At 49.4% G+C, this 17,690-nt stretch overlaps 3 protein-coding genes across 3 annotated transcripts; 1 reads left to right on the forward strand and 2 right to left on the reverse strand.

Moving 5' to 3' along the window:
* The first annotated feature begins 2,068 nt into the window (after nt 1–2,068).
* On the forward strand, nt 2,069–12,175 carry LOC120864481. Its single transcript, XM_040241555.1, has 12 exons — nt 2,069–2,195; nt 2,373–2,458; nt 2,540–2,587; nt 2,733–2,852; nt 3,439–3,516; nt 3,783–3,865; nt 4,384–4,470; nt 7,244–7,377; nt 8,438–8,655; nt 10,521–10,685; nt 11,478–11,636; nt 11,719–12,175. The coding sequence occupies exons 1-12, from the start codon at nt 2,069–2,071 to the stop codon at nt 11,962–11,964; spliced, it is 1,551 nt and encodes a 516-aa protein (XP_040097489.1). The 3' UTR covers nt 11,965–12,175.
* Nucleotides 12,176–12,948: 773 nt separating this feature from the next.
* On the reverse strand, nt 12,949–17,595 carry SLC35A4 (solute carrier family 35 member A4). The gene is made up of 3 exons (XM_040239910.1): nt 17,558–17,595; nt 16,050–16,148; nt 12,949–15,448 (listed from the first exon to the last, which is right to left on the reverse strand). The coding sequence occupies exon 3, from the start codon at nt 14,821–14,823 to the stop codon at nt 13,849–13,851; it is 975 nt and encodes a 324-aa protein (XP_040095844.1). The 5' UTR covers nt 14,824–15,448; nt 16,050–16,148; nt 17,558–17,595; the 3' UTR covers nt 12,949–13,848.
* On the reverse strand, nt 15,251–17,635 carry LOC120864482 (SLC35A4 upstream open reading frame protein). Its single transcript, XM_040241556.1, has 3 exons — nt 17,558–17,635; nt 16,050–16,148; nt 15,251–15,448 (listed from the first exon to the last, which is right to left on the reverse strand). Exons 1-3 carry the CDS (start codon nt 17,633–17,635, stop codon nt 15,251–15,253), a joined length of 375 nt encoding a protein of 124 aa, XP_040097490.1.
* Nucleotides 17,636–17,690: the final 55 nt, after the last annotated feature.

Below are 17,690 nucleotides of genomic sequence, written 5' to 3' on the forward strand. Positions count from 1 at the left end.
AGGCCTCGCATGCTGCAGTCCATGGGGTCACAAAGAGTCGGACATGACTGAGCGACTAAACTGAACTGAACAAACTGAACACAGAATATAGATGGTCAGACAGGTATGATTCTTTTGGCTATAAGAGATCCTTGGTGAAAAACCAGAGTAGTTTGTGATATAATGAAGAACATATCTGGTCTTCGTCTCCAGTTACTAGCACAAAGCTTCAAAAACCTTTGTAATTACCTAAGCAATAGGAATCTCTCTGTTATGCTAATGAGATAACTTCCGGTAGAGTCCCTAGATAGCTTCAGGATGGAGGAGGTTGCTCACCAGAATAAAGAAAAAAAAAATATTCAGGGACTTTGCCTGGCAGTTCAGTGATTAAAACTCTGAGCTTCCACTGCAGGGTGTGCAGGTTAGATCTCTAATAAAGGAACTAAGATCTCGCAGGCCACTAGTGCAACCAAAAAAAAAAAAAATTGCAGATGAAAGGGCTGGAGTTGGATTCAGTCATATAATTTATGATTTAATTAATCATGACTCATTGAAAAATGCGGGACAATGAGGCTCAGGGAGCTTCCTGGTTGGTGAACATACTGATGTACTGGGAAGGCACACCCTCACTCCATAGAGACAGGAGATCCTTCACTCAGAACCCTCCCAGGCCTTGTCCAATGTCGACCTAAAAAAGTGACTGAGCGCAGCACAGCTGAGTTCTGTAAGTCATTCTGTCAAAGCATGGAAGCTACAGAAGGAGTCTGAAGTTAGGGCAGTCTTACTGCAACTGTGTCCTCACCTGTGAAGTTTGGCCAGACTCTGGGGATCTCGTGACAGAAGCAGTTTCATCCTACATAGAACATGATTCAGTCACAGAAAGGAAAGAAGTACTGATAGATGTGTTAGGTAGTTAGAATAGGAAACAGGAGTCCAGGATGGCAGTGGCTAAAAGACAAGGAAGGGAAAAGCCCGCGAAAATGGAACAAAAGAAGGTCCGAAGACCGGAGTGAGGAACTCAGGTAGAACAAACAGCACTCCTGGCTGGCCCAACTTACTTAGGGCAGGCCCAGGGGGAAGGAAAAATCACATAAAAAGAGGAGCCAAAGGGCCGCGGGTCTCTCTCTCCAGCGTGCTGGCGCGCTCCCTCACTCTCTTCTCTTCACATCTTTGGATCAACATTCCCTCATGCCTGGAGGATGTATTTTCCTGCTATTTTCTAAATAAAATAGGGCTGTAACACAGAGCTGTAACACTGATCTGTCTAAGAGCTATAACACGGTCTGTTTGAGACCTGAGAGCTATAACATGGTCCATTGGAGAGCTGTGACCCGCCGAGGTCTCTAATGTCTGTTGCTTCAAATTTTTGTTGAGAGGAGACAGAAGAACCAAGGAGCGTACACTGGCCTGACGGGTGCTACAAGCCAGTCACAAAAAGAACACGTGTGAGTCCACTTATATGAAATGTCCAGAATAGGCAAACCTAGAGAAACAGAAAGTAGATAGTAGATGAGTGATTGTTTAAGGGTCAGCATAGGGTGGGGGTTAGTGAGGCTACAGTAAAGAAAATCCAGTTTCTTTATAAAGGGATGGAAATGTTTTAAAATTAACTGTGGTGATAGTTATACATGTCTGCAAACTTACCAAAAACCACTGAAACACACACTTTAAATGGATGAATTATATGGTATTTGAATTAGCTCCCAATAAAGCTATCATTGTTTTTTTTTTTTTAAAGAGTGGTATCTTTTATAAATACGTACTGAAATAGCTATGTGTGAAATATAAAGTGTCTGCGATATGCTTCAGAAGAATCCACTAGGAGTGGAAAGGGGAACAGAAAAAATAAGACTGGCTGTTAAGTTGGTAATGGCTGAAGCTGAGTGCTTGGAGTTTCATTAAACTATTCTCTTCACAGTTCATGTCTGAAAATTTCATAAGAGGAAAAAAAGAAAAATTCCATGCAACAGTGTGACTCCCTCAGAAAATAGAGGACTGTCCCTTCCTTAGTTATTGTTTAGAGGCCCTGCCCAGAGCCCTCAGGCTGGGGAGATGAATTATTGAGGGGAATCTGAGAGGCACAGAAGCCATGGAGTGTGGAGAGGCGATGGGCCCAGGGGCCCCTTTGGGCCAGGGCCCCTCAGCCCCCGCAGCCCTCACTGACAACCCACAGGCCCAGTTGACCGTGGTGGTGGAAGTAGAGAGGACAAGATCTGGTAAGAAGCCCCCACACGTTCATCTCAGAAGTAACACAGCCTGGGAGTGCCTCCTGGGAGAGGGGGAGGGCAAGGCCATTTCACTAGGAAACTAGGGCAAAGGTTGAAGGCAGGACTTGGGGGTCCCAGGAGCTCAGTTTCCCCCAGGAGAGTTGACATGAAGTCCACCTGTCTCAGGCCCCAAGGAGACCTGCTTCCCTACGTTCCGTCTGGAGGGGGCCAAGAGCATCCGCCTACTTCAGCCTGGGACTCTGGAGAGTCAGGTAGATACAGGCTGGACTGGGGTGTGTGTGAGTACAGGGGAAGATGGGAGTGACACTGTTGACTCCTGTCTCTGCTCACAGGAACAATGCATCACCTTTGATAGAGTCCTGAGTTCTGATGCTGCTCAGGTAGGGGTGTCTGATAGGTTGACGGGAGGTGGTTGGGAGCACTCAGAACCCTTGATCCTGGAGTGCTGAGTATTTCCCAAGCTCTTTGCTCAGGGCAGGCTGGGTCAGGGCACCTGAGTTGGGGGTGTGCCTGTGTCTCCGGCAGGAGGCAGAGCAGGAGTTGCTAGCACGAGTCCGGCCCACACTGGGCTCAGTGGGCCGAGGGTACAGTGTGGCCCTGCTGCTTCGGGGTCGGGAAACGGAGGCGCCCCGGCTCATGCCTCAGGTGAGTCCCAGAGAAGGCATCAGGCATAGCTGTTTCGAGACTCACATGTTGCCTCCTCCAGGAGACCTCCGAGAACTTTCCCCTCCCCACCCTAGCTGGACTAGATGTGCCTCCTTGGGGTTCCTATAGCGCCCCAGAGTCCATACAGGTTGTTTTGCCAGCATCAGTCAGTAAGCTGTTGAGAGGTCAGGGAAGGTGGGGGGGCTGGGGTACATAGGGTGTGGGTCAGGGAGGGGTGATGTGCAAACATCAAATAGTCAGGCAAATCTGATTTTCACTGTTCTTACTAATACTGATAATAAAGTTGAAAGTTTTGTTTTTAGGCTTCATCAGAATGCCCCCAAACTGAAATAATTGCCTCAAAACCTTGTCATGAGCCCCTACCCTTGCAAACACCAAGTCCCACTGAAAATATCTGCTCCCTTGTCTGGCTTCCTGTGAACCATGAGCCCTGGGGCTATTTTTGTCTTGGCCACCATGTCCATGGCACCTAGCACAGGGTCACGCATAGACTTTGCCCTCGGAAAATGTTGAAAAAGAAATTGATCCTTTCTCAATCTGCACTGAGCCCCTTTCTCCACTTCAGCTGCTACAGATGCTGTTTGAAGAAGCTCTGCCCCTCAAGGGCTCTGATGCTGTGCTTAGCACCCTTAGCCTAGTGCAGGTGAGGCCCTGGGGAAGGGGAAACCTGGGGAACCAAGGCCATGGTGATGCTGCCATTGAGCCTGAGACTCAAGGGCAAACTGAAGGGCTTGGGTCTCTGCTGCTCACCAGTGTTGGCTTGCCTTGCTGGGCTCTCCTTTTTTCTGCCTGAAATGGCTGGATTTTGGTGTCCTGCTTGGCTCATGGGGCCCCAGTGGGAGAGTCATGTGAGCCAAAGTCTGAGTAAACATTTGGTTCGTAACAGATGTTGTGCTTGTGTGATCTCAGCTCAGCGCCAACGGGAGGATCCAGGACCTGCTGACTCCAGGGGCAGGGAACCTATCCGTGCTGGATGTGGCTCCTCTGGGCTTGTGAGTGTCCAGAGCCCAGTGAGGTCTGAGAGCGCTTATATTTAGGTAGGGCTGACACCCCAAACCAAGTTATTGGAGGCTTCTCCCCACTGCCACTCCAAGGAAGAGAGGCTCTGAACTCGGGGTCATGCTTACAGGGCCTGGGTTTGCCCCCAAGACTCCCTCTCACAGTCTTCCCTTCATCCCTCTCACTCTTCTCTCCACCCCATCCACTTATACCTCCTCAGCTCTGTCATCACCATCCCAGGTGACCTGAGCATCTCACTGAGCAGAACTCCTGCTTATCCATCTATAAAACGAGAGGAATCCCAACTACCTTGTTCCCCACACTGGGCAGATAATAGGAGAAAAAAATAAGATCATGAGGATGAGAGGCTTCTAGGGGACATACTGAGCTTGGAGCCTTGGGGTGATTCTTATAGGCTCTAGGGATGCCCATGGGCTCCCCATGCAGAGATTCTGGGGGCTGGACAGAACCCTTGTGCTTAGGAGCTGAGTTCAGGCTTCCCTTCCTCCAGGGTGGTGGAAAATGCCAGTGAAGTGGAGGTATCGGACTCAAGAGCTGCCTCAGAGCTGTACTTGCGGGCTGCATGTGGAGAAGGCAGGTGAGGACAGGAGAACCCCTGTCACCCCCCAACCCCGCCCTGGTCGTTTGGCCTGAGCCTATGGTCTCCATCACAGGAGCTGCTCTCTGCTCACTGTCACCATGTCCTGCCTGGCGCCTGACCCTCCTGAGGGGCCTGGGACCCAGGGCATGTGGCAAGGAGCCTTGCGGATCCTGCAGCTTCCAGGAGAAGTGTAAGTCTCATGGAGGTTTTTAATAGCTTTAGGGAAGGGCTGGGGAGGGGGTGGATGAAATATGGATGTAGAGGCCCAGGCCAGCATCAGAGTCTCATCTTTTCCTCACCTCTGACATGCTCAAGGATTTGCTCCCTTTAGTATTTCTTGTAAAGTAGGTCTACTAGCAATGAACTTCCTCAAACTTTTTGTTTATCTGGGGATATCTTATTTCTTGCCAGATGTAGAAATTTTAGTTGACAGGTTTTTTTTTCCTTTCAACATTTTAACTATGTTATCGCACTGCCTTTTGGGATCCATGGTTTCTAATGAGAAATTGGTTTTTAATCTTATTGAAGATCCTTGGTGCATAGCAAGTCTTTCATAAGTTTGGGGTAATTTTGGAGCATTATTTCTTCAGTCATTCTTTCTATCCTTTTCTCTTTCTCTTCTCCCTCTGGATCTCCCATTATGTATATGTGTGTACACTCGATGGCAGCCAACAGGTCTCTCAGGCTCATTTTCCTTTTTTTTTTTTTCTTTCTGCTCCTCAGACTGGATAATTTTATTTGACCTATCTTGGAGAAGGAAATGGCAACCCACTCCAGCATTCGTGCCTGGGAAATCCCATGGATAGAAATGTCTGGCAGGTTACAGTCCATGGGGTCACAAAGAGTCAGATATGACTTAACAACTAAACCACCACAACCACACCCAGATTTACTTGCTCAGATCTGCCCTCTAGTGAATTTTAAATTTCAGTTATTGTACTTTTCAGCTCCAGAGTTTCTCCTTGGTTCCTTTTTATAATTTCTATCCTATTGATAATCACTGAGACATCATTTTCTTGATTTAGTCTTCTGAAAATATCTAAAACAGTTGATTTAAATTCTTTGTCTACTGAATCCAGTGTCTGCTTTCTCAGGGGCAGTTTTTATTCATTTCTTTTTCTTTTTTTCCTTCGAGTGAGCCATATTTTCTTATTTACATGCCTCATAATTTTTTTTTCTGGAAACTGGCCAATTTGAGTATTTTTGTGAAGACTATATTATTTACTGTGCTGGTCCCTTAAGTCTCCATTCTTTTTCCTCAGTGCTCTAACATTTTAGATATGATAACCTGGTAACTGTAAACATTGGATTCTCCCTCCTTTCCAGGGTTTGACTTGTTGCTTACTGTGGGCATCAGCCATCCATTTACTTAGTTACTTTTCCAAACAATTTTTGCAAAGACTGTACTCCTTGCAGTCACTGAAATCTTCATTCTGTTATCTCAGTGCTTAGCCAATGACACAGAATTCCCTAACCTCCAAGAATGCATCTCCACCTCAAAAAGAAGATAGGAAAGGGAGGAAAAAGAAGGAAGAGAGGAAGGGGAAAGGGAATGAGGAGAGAGGAATTAAAGGCAGCAGGAGGTGGGGAGGAGGATAGGAGAAAAAAAGGAAGAAAGACAAAGAAAAAAAATCCTCTAGGTTTCTACACACTGACTTTGTGTTGGGTCAGTCCTTCAGTGCTCAGCCAGGCCATTTACTGCACTGCCTTAGCTTTACATCCTGCTTGCGCTGAGCCCTCAATCAGCCAGAGGTGAAAGCCTATGGTCTTTTCAGATCTTTTCTCACCGTGCACACTGCCTTGGGCACGTGTGTGACTTTCTAGGTCCCCTAGTACACACGGCAACCTTTCAAAAACTCTTATTCCCCCCAAATTTCACTACCCAACTTTTCTGCCCAGTCTTTTCATGTGTCTACTACTTGCCCTGTTATTTATTTCTTGTTCTTTCATCTCTCAAAAGTTTGGAGGGACCACCCTCTGGCATAGCTCCTCTGCCCCCAAGAAAATTATAAGACAAGAGAAACAAAAGGAAACTCCTTTTGTCAGTCCTTTGTGTGAAATCCAGACAGTCAAAGCAAACAATTCCTTGGGAACGAGATCTACTCTGCTCTTTTCAGAACCAGGTACCGCCATCAGAAACGTGGGCTGTACTGGGAGAAGGTTGGGGGCAGAGTAACTTAAAAACACCACAAAGATCTCTTACCATAGTAAAGTTGCCTTTCTCCTGGTTAAACTTCACTTGATTGCTGTAAACCTTTGACTAACTCCTAGAGTTTCAGTAAGGTTGATTCTGACCATTTTTCTGCCAGATGCTTCTGAGAAGGGACAAAACCCTGGAGTCCCCTGTTCTGCCATTTTTGTTAATGTCACCTTGCTTTGCCATTTTAAAATTGGGTCGCATTTTTATGTATGTATGTATGTATATATTTCCCCCTGCAATGGAAGCACACAGTCCTAACCACTGAAGCACCAGAGAATTCCCCAAGTTGTACTTTTATTACTGAAGTGTAAGAGTTCTTTATATATTCTGGATACAAGTCCCTTGTCAAATATGCAATTAAATTCTTTTTTACTATGAGGATGTATTATTTGTGTAACTTTAAAAAAATAAAATAAAGATCTATACAAGGTCGCGAATCTGTCTGGTGGTACACAAAAGTGACTGGAAATAGTCAACCTTTCATCAGAGTGTGATCTGCGCCAGTTCTCTCTCCATCTACCAGTGGGCATCTCTTTTCTTCCTCCCTCCCTCCCTCCCTCCCTCTGGCAGAGACTGTCCCCTGCTGCAGGTACTAGCTGGCAATGTGGCTGGTGAAGAGGTGGAGGGCTCTCTGACCTGGATTGTCTCATGGCTTCTGGAAGGAAACAACTACAGTGGCCTTCTTCTTCGCCTGGATCCTCAAGGTGGCTTGGGGTAGGGTGTGGTTTCTTTGGGAAGCTCTAGGATCTGGCATTGCCTGTCACCCAACCAGTTGCAGCCCCAACCCTAGCAAGCCCAGAAAGGGATGGGAGGGCCAGGATTCAGAAAAGTTCCAGAAGGGTTCAGCTGCCAAAGCCTGGAAAGGCAGGGCCAACAGTAAAAGCCTCACCCTTTCAGCGGCCTTCAATGGTGTATTAAGCCTTTTTATGCTGACTAAAACCTGTGATTATTACCACAACCTCATGAGGCAGATCAAATCTATGGGTGAGGAAAGGAAGACAGGTTTAATTTATAAATGAGGAAAGGGAGGATCAGAGAAAGGAAGGTGCTTTCCTATTTTCACACACTGTTTAAAAGATCAGGACTCTGAAATATGATGTCAGAGATATGGAAGAGGTCAAGTGGAGGGTATAGAACAAACAAGAATGGTCTTAAGTTGATAACTGTTGAAGCTGGATAGACAATGGACCTCCCAGACTCTGCATATGTCTGAAATTTTCCATTAATAAGAATGAAGAAAAAAAAAGTCTGGTGCCTCTGTCTCCAAAATCAACAGACATTCATTCATTTGGCCAGTGTATTCCCAGACCTCACCCTATGTCAGGCCCTGTGGAATGAGGAAAATAAGTTGGGGCGGTTCACATTCTCAAGGACAAAGCAGGGAGTAAAAGAAGTGTGTTTATGTACAGACCAGTTTGGGATCATGGTTAAGGGCACAGGCTTTACTGTTAGACAGAACCTGGCTTGAGTTTCAGCTTTGCCACTCACCAGGAAGTTGTTTGACTTCTGAGCTCCAGTTGCCTCATCTGGAAAATGTGGAGGGAGGCAGAGTAAATCAGAGTTGCTGCCTCATTGGAGCACAGTGTGGATAAAAGGAGACAATCCACAGAAAGCCTTAGCACAGTACCATCAAACACATGTAAATGCCTATAGGTGTTAGCTATTTTTATGAACAATACTCTTAATAAAAATTAAAAGTATTACAAACAGTGTGCTTTGGATCTCAGAGGAAGGAGAGATTCATTCTGTGTCTCCCCTTACTAGGCAGCCCCCTGAACTTGTTCCAGTCTGCTTTGTTGGGGGCCGCAGGAAGGAGGAGGAAGGTGAAACACGTGAGGCCCACCCTGTGGGACGCAGTAGAAGAGGCCCGGGCCCGCCGAGCTGGTCTGAAGAGCCTGCGATCAGGCCTCCTTAGGGACGCCCTGACAGATAGTGGGCTCAGCCAGCTGGGCAGGGCGCTGAGGGAGCTACATGTGAGCAAGGTGAGGCCTGGGAGTGCCTGAGCCAGCGATGGCCAGAGCCTACCCAGAATCCTTTCTCTGTAGGTGGTAAAAGCCTGGAGCCAGCGCTGGGGAAGCTGGATGCTCAAAGCAGTTAAAACTGAGGCTGTGGGGTTCCCAGAACCACAGGTACATCTTCTCATCCAAACTCTTGGGAGCCCTATTGATGTCTGCTGCCTTATTCTATCTATTGCACACTGTAAGGCGGCCCTTCCTTCATTCATTAATGTTCTCATTCTCAAACATTTACACTGACCACTCACTATGTACTGGGTATAACATCATGCAGGCCCTGGGAAACCCCTGTCCTCATGGAGTTTACAGTCCTCTGGAGAGAAACTATTACGCAGTGATCAGTGCTCTGAAGGGCTTATCCAAAGGGTTCTATGCAGGCATGTAAGTTAGTATTGGCAAGAGAGGGAAGGTGATCTCATGGAAACTTGAAAACTGAAGGAAGTGACTAGCAAAGATGAATGAAGGACATTCCAGGCAGAGAAAATAAGAGGAAAAGTCTCAGAGGTAAGTCCTTGGTCTCTTTGGGGGACTGCAAGTAGCTCAATCTGCTGGAGGATGGAGTTTGAGGAAGAAAGTCCAGAGAGAAGGATTGGTGAGTGAAGAAGGGACCTGGTCATGCAGGTCTTTGTAAATATTTTGAGATGTTTTGGACTTTGCCTTGAAGGTCAAGGGAAGCCACAATTTATTTTAAACAAGGATGGCAATACTGCTCCCACTTTTCAGCAAACGGAAACTCAGAGAAGTGATGTGAGTAATCCAGGGTCTCTAGGGTCATCAAAGGCAGCAGAGGTGCAGACATCCAAGTCTTCAGACCCAGGATAGCGCTTTCGTTCTCTTAGGATGCATGGCCTCCCTTGGGCAGAAGGTGGCACTGTCTTCCATGATTTGTCACAGGGTGGCTAGAAGGTCGCCTCTGTCCAACTTCTCCTGGTCCTTCCCTTTTCATAATTACTTAGTACTCATTTTTTTACTGCCCTGGGCCTTGGGGATTAGGCCTATAAACTCCAAGTTATTGAACAGAGCTGGCCACTGCTTAGTGCTTTGGGTGCCTTTTCTCATTTAATGTTCTTTACAACTTTTATCAGCTCCACTTCATGGATAAGAAAACGGAGGCTCAAAAGACTAGCCACCTGCTTGAGGTCATATAGCTAAGAAAAGGGGGCGGGATGGGGCTGGGACCTTGATCCTGGGAGGAAAGGTACAGACTTCTCACTCATAATATTATTCTCAGCAGGTGACACATTCAACAGCAAGCCCCAGCCCAGGTCTCCAGAAGGAGCCTCAAGGTGACGCTGGTGCTTCGGGTGGAGCTGGAGGTCTTCTCCATCTTTGGTTACTTAACCACATTCTCCTCCAGTGGCAGGAAGAACAGCATCTATAGGACCTGATCTCCACCAAATGCATCCACTCAGGGACTCTGAGGAACAGGTAATAACACCTCATGTACCCCAGAACAACTGGAAGTAAAGAGTCACAGAGAGCCAATAACAAACATGTCTCCTGCTTACCTTGCCCTCACATCAGGGAGAAATGCAGAGCTTCTGGCAAATAAAGGGCCTGTAGAGCTATGGGATTCCTAAGGATGGGCATGGGAAGGGGCTGTTTCCCTACTAGGGCCTCCATGGCACCTCTTGGCAGAAATTGGTATCTCTCCTCCTCCCTCACGGCCTGAGTCTCTGTCCAGGGCACAGGTTCTTCCAGGCCAGCTAGCCTCCTGATGTCATTCTAGGGCCTGCCCTGGTAATGGGGCTCTGCTGAAAGGGTTGGGCCCTTTATCCCAAGACTGTGTGCACACATGGGCTTCTGACTGAGCCTAGATTGATGTCATGTAGGCCCAGCAGGCCCCGGATGTGGCCCTACACTTCTTCTTGGCTCAGGCCCAGAGGCACAGACTGCGAGAACAGCACCAAGCGTGGATCCAAGAGGAGGTGAAGCATATGGAACATGAGGAAGAGGTGGTGGCGGGTGACCAGGTCAAAGGCCTGCTGGCTGAAGAGGTGAGGAGGGTCCAGTTGGGAACTTAAGGCTCCTTCTAACCTGGCCAGGCAGGGGGCTGGGGGCTGGGATCTAGCCTCAAAGACTGGGCAGCACCCTCTCTCATGGTCCTCACAGCTTTGCAGGGGACACATGAGGCAATCTCAGTGCTAAGTGCTGTGAAAGAGGGAGCTAGTGACTCACTGGAACAAAAAGGTGTACCTGGACCAGGCTGGAATGGAGCAGAGATGGCATCTAAGCTGAGGTGTAAATGACAAACAAATCAGCCAGAGAAATGCACTAGATTCAGATCCACAGGGCAGTTTGTGCTCACATAGAGGCATCCAGTGAAGGTAACTTGTTTAAACAAGAAACAATACATGTGTGCACAGAGGTGGGGTAGGGGAGATGGGAGACATGTTTTGAGAAGAGAATTCCGTAGGAGCAAAAGTCCAAAGGGAAGCAATGGCAAAGTAGGTTCTGGGTGTTGCGTATTTCCCATCTGGCTGGAGCCTGGCAGGTGTGTGGTCAGAGGCAAAGCTAAAGAGACCAGCTGGTGTCAACACTCTGGATTTGGACTTTACACCAAGGATGATGGTGAACCGTTGAAAGGCATGTCATCTCAGTCCTGTCCCTCACTAGTCACGTGAATTTGAACAAGTTAGGTCACTTCTCTGATCCACTGTTTCTAAATCTATAAAATGGCAACTATCTCAAAGGTTATCATTAGCTCAATTAAATCATAATATAAAGTATGTGGAGCCAAGCCTGGCACACAGGCTGGACTCCACAGAGAGCATGTGTTATCACTGAAGGTCTCCAAGGAGAGGCAGAGATGGCACCGGGAGCAGACAGTGCTGAGATGTCAGCTGGAGGCCCTGCAGGCAGAACGGGATGCCGCAGAGCAGGACCTGACAGCCCTCTATGACCTACACGTGCAGGCTGCCCGGGCTCAGACATGCCATGTGCTGCAGGTCAGTTGGGAGAGACAGAGGGCAGGCCTTGAGCTGGTCCCAAGGCTACCTGACTGATGGGAATCTCGGAATGTGGGCACAGGTATTTCGAGCCTGGCGGGGCCTGTGCGAGGAGCAGACCATGACCACAGAGCATCACTACCGCAGCTTGCTGGCTGGCATCTTGCAAGACTCCATCAGCTTGGCCACACAGAACCAGGAGCTCCAAGCCCAGAATAAGCAACTTCGGCAGACCGGGCTGGCAGAGGTCATACTGGATACCTGCCCTGAGGAGAAATCTGGTGATCAGGAATCCAACAGGGGCACTTTCTTCTCTCCTCATTTGTAAAGGTCCTAGAAGGGAGAGGAAGTTGGGACACAACAGCCAAGCTTACCTCTACTAGATAAATAATCACATCACTAACCAGGGCACATTGTGCCAGTCCCTGCTAAACGCCTAATATCCCTTATTTGATTTAGAGATTTCCACTACCTATATGGAGATGCAGGAGACATGGGCTCCATCCCTGGGGGTCAGGAAGATCCCCTGGAGTAGGAAATGACACAAAGGAGCCAGGCGGGTTACAGTCCATGGGGTCACAGTCAGACACAACTGAGCACACGCACACATACACACACACTACCCTATACTGTGGTAGGTATCATTCGAGCCCATTTCAGAGATAAGCCTACTAAAGCTAGGAGAGGTTGAGTGACTGTTCAAGGATAGCCTGCTAATAAGTGCTGGAGCCAGAATTAACACTCAAGCCTGATTGGCTCTAGTTCTACACTGCAGGCAGCAGTGGTTCAAAAGTTGTAGTGTGCCTCAGAATCACCTAGGGAACTTACTGAAGAGAAAACAAAAAGATTCCCAAACCCCAGTCCCTAAGATTCTGCTTCAGAAGGACTTTCTTTTTTCCCCCTACACGCTTACCAGGTATTTCACCACAGGAGTTGGGGCCCGACATTCCTCTGGTCAGAAGAGACGACAGGCAGGAATACCAGTGAGGGATTCAGAGCATAAGAACCAAAACTACCTTGAGTCCTAAGAGTTCTCTAGCCTACAGTCTGCAATCTGTGGGCTCGCAAAAGAATTGGACCTGACTTAGCAACTAAACAAGTTTTGTACTTCAGAGAAATTTCCAAAGCTCTGTGCCAGAGAAAACTCGGCTTCACAGAGTTCTCAAAGGAAATTACCATGTTGGCAAGAGCTGAAAGAAAGCAGCCTTCTCTCTTAATCTGTAAGTCACCCCAGGATTAGGACACTCAGGGCACCAAAGGAATGAATTATGTTTGAGAGGAGGTATGCAACACAGAAGACACAGGACAATCATGACCAACTGTAGGAATCACCTACACCCCAGAGCACTTTATTAAGACCTTATTGCTTATGCAGTTAGACACTGATTGACTTAAGCAAGTTTCCCTGTGCCTGGTCCCAGGCCACTTCATGTAGAGTTTCCCCAGGCAGATGGGAGCTGGGTCATTGCGAGGAAAGGGCAGGACCCAGAGAGGGAAGGATAATACCTCCGAGGAGCTCTAGAGGGGACACTGGGCCTTGAGAGAGCCCTTAGGGTGAGCAGAGAGATCAGGAGTGTAGACTCAAGCCAGGGCCCAGGGGCAACATTCCCTGAGATGAGTCAAGCCCTAGTCCTCTCTAAGGATTCCAGAACAAAGGCTAGGTGTGGAGAGAGCAGGGGGTTACCTCCAGGTGCTGCTGGAGCCACCAAAGCATGGCAGAGGCCTGGGTGATGGACATACACATAACCTTCGGTAACTGGGCTTTCCTACATGACACTGGGAGATGAGTTATGTTATGGGGGAGCCATGTACCATGGTTGGGCTGGAGCATCCAGCACCAGGCCTGGGGGGCTATGGGTCTGCTGAGGTGACCACAGCAGGCAAGGAAAGCCAACTGCATTCACGCAGGATGAAGCAGCATGCCTCCTCCATCAGCATAGGATAACTTCTCAGGCCTCTGAACGGATGCTCCCCTAATTCCTTAGTCCGGAAGAACTTGTGGGGTTGGAAGAGTTTCCTCAATCAAACCCAGCCTTCAAGTCTCCCAGGGATAACCTACCTCCAGAGACTAACGTGGCTGCTCCCACTTCCCCCGCTTTTCTTACAAGGCACTTGTTACAGGGCTGCAGAGGGGAGGGGTCAGCACTGGGAGATGGCTCTGATGGTGGTGCCCAACCTACAGGTCAGGAGTCAGGGTGGAGGTGGTGAGGGGCTAGCGACTGCCGTAGTACAGGCGTACTGCCAGGCCGATGAGCAGTGTGGCCAGGAAGAAGGCAGCGGTGAGCTGAAGCCGCAGCAGGGCGGCTGACAGCACGGCGTTGACCACTAGAGAGCAGGACACAACAAAGAGGCGTGTGATGCTGCTGCCGTGTTTCATGACGGCCGACATGAGCAGTCCATTCAGTGCCTGGCTCAGCACCACGAGTGCCGCCCATCCCGAGAAGCCCTCCAGGAGGCCTGGGCCGGGGCCACCACCTGCATGCAGACCTAGGTTCAGGAGCACACCAAAAGAGTAAAGGAAGAGGTTTTGAAGGGCTAGCGGCAGCCGCTGCCGCTTCATGAGCAGCTCTGTGTACACAGAGGACAAGCCGGAGATGAGGCAATACAGGATGAGAAGCAGCAGTCCCAGTGGAGTGATGTGCAGGGGCATGGGGCTCGTGGCAGCTGCTGAGGGGGGCCCGGGAAGGGTGGTCCCTGGGTCCTGGAGGCCCCCGGCTGCATAGCAGGCTCCGGCGGCCATCAGCAGCAGCAGCGCTAAGCCCTGGCGTGCAGAGAGGCGGTGTCGGAGGCAGAGGCAGTAGAACAGGGCTGTGCTTCCAATCTTGAGATTGCTCAGCACCTGGTAGGTGCTGGGGTCCATGTAACGTTGCAGGTAGATCACCAGGTTGTTGTTGGCGCCGTACAGCAGGGCTGACAGTGCAAACGGGGCGGCCTGGCGCCAGGGTGGGGTCCCCTGGGGCCATGCTTGCCAGCCCACCAAGAGGGAGAGGGCACAGAGCAGCAGCTTGGTCAGTTCAGTCAGCAGTACAGCTGAGGAGGGTCGGAAGGGCACACGGCCATCCACGTGGCACAGCGCCAGCAATGGGGCATGGGCACCGTACATAGCAGTGGACAGGAGCAGCATCAGGGTCCAGCGGGCCTTCCTGGGACGGTCCAGGCCTGGCACACCCCCGTCCTCTACACTCATGCCCAAACTAGACCCTGGGTGGTTTGTGTAGCTAGCAAGGGGTGGTAAGGTGGGGTAGGGGTTATGACACGTTCAGGGAAAATCAAGTTATGGAGCTGGCTCCCAGGAGGGAGGAGCCTTGAGAGAGAATACTGAGAGTCAGAGTTAGCTGCAGACTCCACAGTAAGGGCTAGAAGAGGAAGGGTGGGTGGCTCTTGAAGCCATGGTCTTGGGGCCAGTCCCACGGGGTTATGGAGGCAAGGGGTTCAGGGTGTTGGCTGATGAGCCACTGTCCAGTCTCTGCAGGAAAGGAAGCAAGGCTGAAGGTGGTGGGAAAGCTGGAGACAGCAAATGGGTGAATGCCAGGGAGGCCAGATTCGGCATCTGTGGCTGAAGGCCTCCACCTGCTCCCCAGCTGCTCATCCTGCCTCCCTCATGGAATCCAGAGCTAGTCGGGCCCTTTGCGCAGGGATCGAAGATAGTCCCTCAATGTCTTCTCCACATTAGGCACAGCATATGCCTGAGCTACATATATGCCAGTGCAGGTGCCCACGGCAAAGCCCAATACTGCTGATGCCCTCAGTTTGGCCACCACATAGCCAGCCAGGAAGCCCTTGAGGAATGGAGAGGACAAGAATGAGGCATCCTGTGGAGGAAAATGTAGGAGAAAAGTCAGCCGGGCTTTCCCCTTCTCTACCTAGGAGCTACTCAAGCCGAGCTTAGCACATCCCACTAGCTACTCCTTACTCTGGAAAGCTGTAGTATGCTCACCAAAGTTTTTCAAGATTCTGGGGCAGAAAAAGAACCTAGGAGTCATGACCACACAATGTCAGAACCCTGAGGTCCAAAAGCTCTAACCAGAAAAGCTCACTGAGAGAGAAGTCCCTGATGAATCCGAGCCCTGCCTGCTTCTCCAGTCTTATTTCCTAGCATGCTGCCCTACTGCAGCCAGACCAAACTGCTTTCACTTCTCATGTTCATCATGCTACCTCCCACTACAAGGGTTTTGCCTATGCTGTTCCACCTGTCTGGAAAGTTCCCTCCTCCCCTCTTTACCCTGTTAACCCTTATTTAAGATTCTAGTTCAACTGCCATTTATAGGGAAATGTTCCTTGGGGTCACAAAGAACAGGAACTCAGTTGTTACCTGCTAAATAAATCTCTACCACCCATTCAAAAGCATATTGGATAATAAAGCCTAAGGGGGGTGGGGTGGTGGTGGTAGGCAGCAGGCACATCTTTCTTTACCTGGCCTACACCACTGTTGACTTCGTCTTCCACACGCTGCTGCAGGCGTTCCAGCTGGTTCTTGAGAAAAGCCAGGTCCTTAAGCTTGGGAAGAGAATCCTAGGACAAAGAAGAGGTTGGCTCCAGAAGGCTGACACAGCCCTCTACCCTGCTCAAGTCTGAGCCTGAGAAACCTCTCCCTATAAAACTTTCTGGATGTGATAGTAGTAAAAGAAGAAAGGCATTGAAAAATAAAGAATTCACATGAGCGCCTGGGAAGGGATGACAGACGGGATCTGCATCGGTAACTTACAAACACTCTTACAGGACCTTTATACAGCAAACAGTGTATAGGGGAAGAGAAGGGACAGCTAGGGGACTTTTAGTTAGGTTTATCAGGCAAGCACCAGTCAGTCAGTGAGTGTGTGTGTGCACTCTTAGTCTCTCAGTCATGTCTGACTCTTTAGACCCTATGAACTGTAGCCCTCCACGCTCCTCTGTCCACAGGATTTTCCAGGCGAGAATACTGCAGTGGTTGCCATTTCCTCCTCCAGGGATCTTCTCCATCCAAGGATTGAATCCAAATCTCTGGCGTCTCCTGCACTGGAATCTTTACCATTGAGCGTCCTGGGAAGCCCACTAGTGGGTATAAGTTACCTGAAAGTCTGTCTCATCCAGTGTGTTTGGAGGCCTAACACAGGAACTGCAGGTACTTAGTAAATGTATGGGTGGTGCTGAACTTCCAGACTAATGGTGAGTAATGGCCTGAGGCAGTTCCTTGGACAATTTGGGGGTAAACCTGATTTCTGCCTAGGCTTCTCCCCGTTCCTCCCTAAAGCCACCCCAAACGGAATGTGTGGATGTATGAGCTGGAGTTTGATAGGGAAGGTGGCTGTCTGCAGGAGTGTGAGTAAATGAATTCAGTGATTCTGGTCGCATCTAAGTATGAAATTAGTAAGTGCCCAAGGAATGTTGATCGAAAACGGATGTGTCTCTGTGGTCTAGAGACTTCCCGTCTCTAGAAGGAAAATTTCGGGGGTTAAGGAATGGAGTAGTTAGGAGTGTCTGCAAGTAACTTAAGAATCGCTATGGTCCACGAGTGGAAGGTGGGGGGACACCTGGGAGAATCCCTGGCTCTGCTTGCCTCGCGTAATGCTCTGCCACCCCACTTCCCTTTACTGAGGCAGTGGACAGGAGTAACTTCCCTTGTGGCTCAGCTGATAAAGAATCCTCTTGCAATGCGGGAGACCTGGGTTCGATCCCTGGGTTGGGAAGATCCCCTGGAGAACGGGATACCCAGAAAGGCTACCCACTCCAGTATTCTGGCCTGGAGAATTCCATGGACTGTACAATACATGCGGTCGCAAAGAGTCGGACACGACTGAGCAACTTTCACAGGAGTAAAAGTTTGCCCCCAGGAGAAACAAGGGGCACCCTCATCCAGGAGCCTTTCCAATTGTCGCCTCTCCCCAGGACTAAAAAGGTGGGAAGCCCACCCCTCACTGCAGACAATCCTCATGTCCACTCACCTTGTCATCCGCCATCTTCCCTGCAGAACTTGTTGCGCAGGCGCAGCACCGCCTCCCCCTGGCAAACGCTACCGCCATCTTTACTGAGGGCACAGGTACTTCCGGGGCATTTCAGGAAAAGGTGGAGGCGCTT

This window comes from Oryx dammah, unplaced genomic scaffold (assembly GCF_014754425.2).
Source record: "Oryx dammah isolate SB20612 unplaced genomic scaffold, SCBI_Odam_1.1 HiC_scaffold_5, whole genome shotgun sequence".
Classification (NCBI taxonomy): Eukaryota; Metazoa; Chordata; class Mammalia; order Artiodactyla; family Bovidae; genus Oryx; species Oryx dammah.